The sequence below is a fragment of the Propithecus coquereli genome, unplaced genomic scaffold (genome assembly GCF_000956105.1).
Source record: "Propithecus coquereli isolate 6110/MARCELLA unplaced genomic scaffold, Pcoq_1.0 Scaffold942, whole genome shotgun sequence".
Classification (NCBI taxonomy): Eukaryota; Metazoa; Chordata; class Mammalia; order Primates; family Indriidae; genus Propithecus; species Propithecus coquereli.
In genome coordinates this window covers 79,491-82,377 of record NW_012155752.1, presented here as the reverse complement: position 1 = coordinate 82,377, position 2,887 = coordinate 79,491, and the positions used below count along the sequence as shown (strand labels likewise).

The window sequence follows — 2,887 nt, the reverse complement described above, 5'->3', positions numbered from 1 at the left end:
TATAATTAAAATGTGTCAATTAAAATTTAAAGCAAGAAATTTAAAAATACACTCATTTCCAAAGCTCATATTTGAGAAAAAGAAACAACCTCACAGTATATTGTTAGTGTGCAGACCTGTGTCGGTTTTAGATACTCCCATCTGTACGGACGAAGAGAGTGTGCACATAAATGTGGGCATCGGGTAGCTGTTTTCTGGAAGGACACACAGGAAACCATTGGCCACAGTCACTACTAGGGTACGGCTTAAGAAGTAAGCTTATATTTGTCCTAAACTCTTCTGGACAGTTTTATTTTTCTACTAAGCGCATAATTTTTCTTGAAATCCTGGTTTTAAATGAATGAAAATATTTCTCCACCTCACAGAAAATGCTGTGCTGAGCAAACGCTTGGAGGGGAGGACGCCACCTCCAAACACCTGTCTGGTCCGATGCTTCCATTGTATGCCCCCATCCTGGGCCTGGCTAAGACCTCAGAACTTCCCCCCTGCTTCCTCATGCCACAGTGTGTGCCTTCCAATATCCTGTCCACACTAGCCGTAGAAAGAGCTTTCCGGTACCCAGATATGACCTCTCCCTCCCCTGCTCAAACACCACCCCTGGCTCCCATTAACCTTGGGGTAAAGTTGACCATTAAAACTTCTCTCTCCCTCTGTCTCTGTCGTCTCTCCGCAGACCTTTGCCAGCCCATCTCCTTGACCTAGAGCACTGTTCCCCAACTGCACCAAAATGTCTACTGACCATCACTCAGGGACTCAGCTGAGACACATTTTAACCCCCAGTCCTGCTTCTCTTACTCTCAACTCTATTCACGCTCCTGTGGGCTGGGAATGTCCTCATGGGGGACTGTTCCCCCACCAGACTGGGAGCCCCTGAAAGGCACATCCCTGGCCTGGGTCATTCCCAGGTCTCCAGAGCACAAAAAAAGTGCTGGGCACAGAACTGGGGGTGGGAAGGCAGCGTGGGAGTGTTTGCTACATGGAGGCTGGGTGGGTGAGTGACTCAGGTGTTCTGGACAGGAGACGGATGACTTTTACCTCTGGGTCTCCTTTGTGAATCCCTGGACTGGACAGTCGGGTAGGAATTAGGGCACAGAGGAGCAAACTTAGTGAGTGAAGCTGTTTAAAGCAATGATATTTCATGGAGAAAAGAAAGGGAGTGGAGACGAAATTCATTAATGAACACGTGCTCAGTGGCATCATTAGCCCTCACAGAGCGTTACTAATTCTTCAGCAACCCAGTCTTTCTGTCCCCAAAACCTGCAATGATTCCCCTGATAGCCAACTGGGTTTCGAGTCCTTCCTCTGGGCTCTGCTCCAATTACCACTAAGAAATACCAGTAGAATGAAGAAATAGAACTTCTCTCCTCCCCACCTGGGCAGCAGAGCCAAAGAGAGGGGCTCAGGAACGGCCATGAGGACCTGCACTCACCATTCAATCTCTTTGGGCTTGCGGTCCCTCAGCAGCTCTTGCACCTCCTGCCGGCAGCGCTCCTGGTATTCTGGGTGCCTCGCAAGGTTGTACAAGACCCAGGAGAGGCCACTGGCCGTGGTGTCATGGCCTGAGGTGCAAGAAGGTTGACGTGGGTCTCTGAGCTGCTTCAGCACCAGAGGGGTGGACAGCGCCCTAACATGGAGGCCCTTAGGGAGGATGGGAGTATCAGGGTCCATCCACCGCATCCCTGGAATGGAGAGGCCCCTGTCCCCACTGTAGTCCCACACTGGGACCCTCACCAGCAAACATGAAGGTATCAGCCTCCGCTCTTATATCCTCATCTGACAACTGCTTTCCATCTTCATCCTGGAGAGAAGGTAAAACCCAATAAATCACACAAGCTCTGAGACTCCTGCGTCTAACCTGAGACAGTCTCTGAAGATGCATCCTCCTCTCAGACACCCTGCGCTCCTAGATTTCTCCGGGACAACATAGCCAGAGCCCTCGCCCGGTGGGCTTCCTCTGTGACTGCCTTGCCCCCTCTTTTATCCCTGGTGTGAGGAATCAGTGATCCATGAATAATTTTATGTTCCTCCATAATGAGGACTTTTGGAGAAGAAATTACCAGCAACCTGGGTTTCAGGATGTTTAAATGGCAATTCGCCTTGGATCTTAGAAATTAAGTGTTGTTACAAAGATATTTGCTCACCTTCCAGGATGATAAACACAAAGAATCTTATCTCCCCTGAAGACATTTTTCTTATAAACCCATAGTCATTGCCATCTCACTGGAGAGTAGTTTATACTCCAGAAGAAAGCTCTCTCTTTCTCTCTCTCTCTCTCTCTCTCTCTGTCTGTCTCTGGAAGGAAGAAGGCACAGATGTGCGAGCTGTTGTCTATGAACTCCAAGACTCATAATGTGGGGGCCTCTCTGCTGTGGTGCAAATTCTGGTGCAGTAAGAGGTAAAAACAGTGCATTGCCCTAGGAGCAAATTGGGAGTGGGGAATCGGCACTGCAATCAAACTCTGACTGCTGCCATTGCTGTGAATAATAAATAGGCTGCTCTGATCCAGGGGTCAGGCGAATCTGTCAGCTTAGATACAGACATAGACAGAGACACAGATACATGGATACACGTAACAATGTGGCAGACTAACATAATAACCTGTAAACGAAGTAAAATCTGAGGCTCAGCATAGTTTCAGATGTAGCAGTCCCCTGCTGGCTGCCCTTCATAGACTCCTCCCCAAAACCTATCTCTGACTGCTCCCTTCCTGACTCAAATAATTTCCATGCTCCCCAGAGCCCACTGGGTCAAGTCCAAGTTCTTGGATTTGACATTTGACATGAAGCTCCCCATTCTATCTCTTGAGTTCAGGTCCCAGGAAGCCCACCTTGCTCAGCAGGAGCACATCAATGAAGTCCAAAGTCTTGGTCTTGGCTTTGGCCTTGAG

At 48.8% G+C, this 2,887-nt stretch overlaps 1 protein-coding gene across 1 annotated transcript in view; it reads right to left on the bottom strand.

The window, feature by feature from the left end:
• Positions 1–2,887, bottom strand: part of LOC105826936 (phylloquinone omega-hydroxylase CYP4F11-like) — an 18,022-nt gene that overhangs the window by 6,110 nt on the left and 9,025 nt on the right. The window contains exons 7-9 of the mRNA XM_012664950.1: positions 2,828–2,881; positions 1,732–1,798; positions 1,430–1,559 (exon numbers count right to left, since the gene is read on the bottom strand). Of these exons, the coding sequence (XP_012520404.1) occupies positions 1,430–1,559; positions 1,732–1,798; positions 2,828–2,881 (251 nt within the window). The remainder of the gene's footprint in view (positions 1–1,429; positions 1,560–1,731; positions 1,799–2,827; positions 2,882–2,887) is intronic.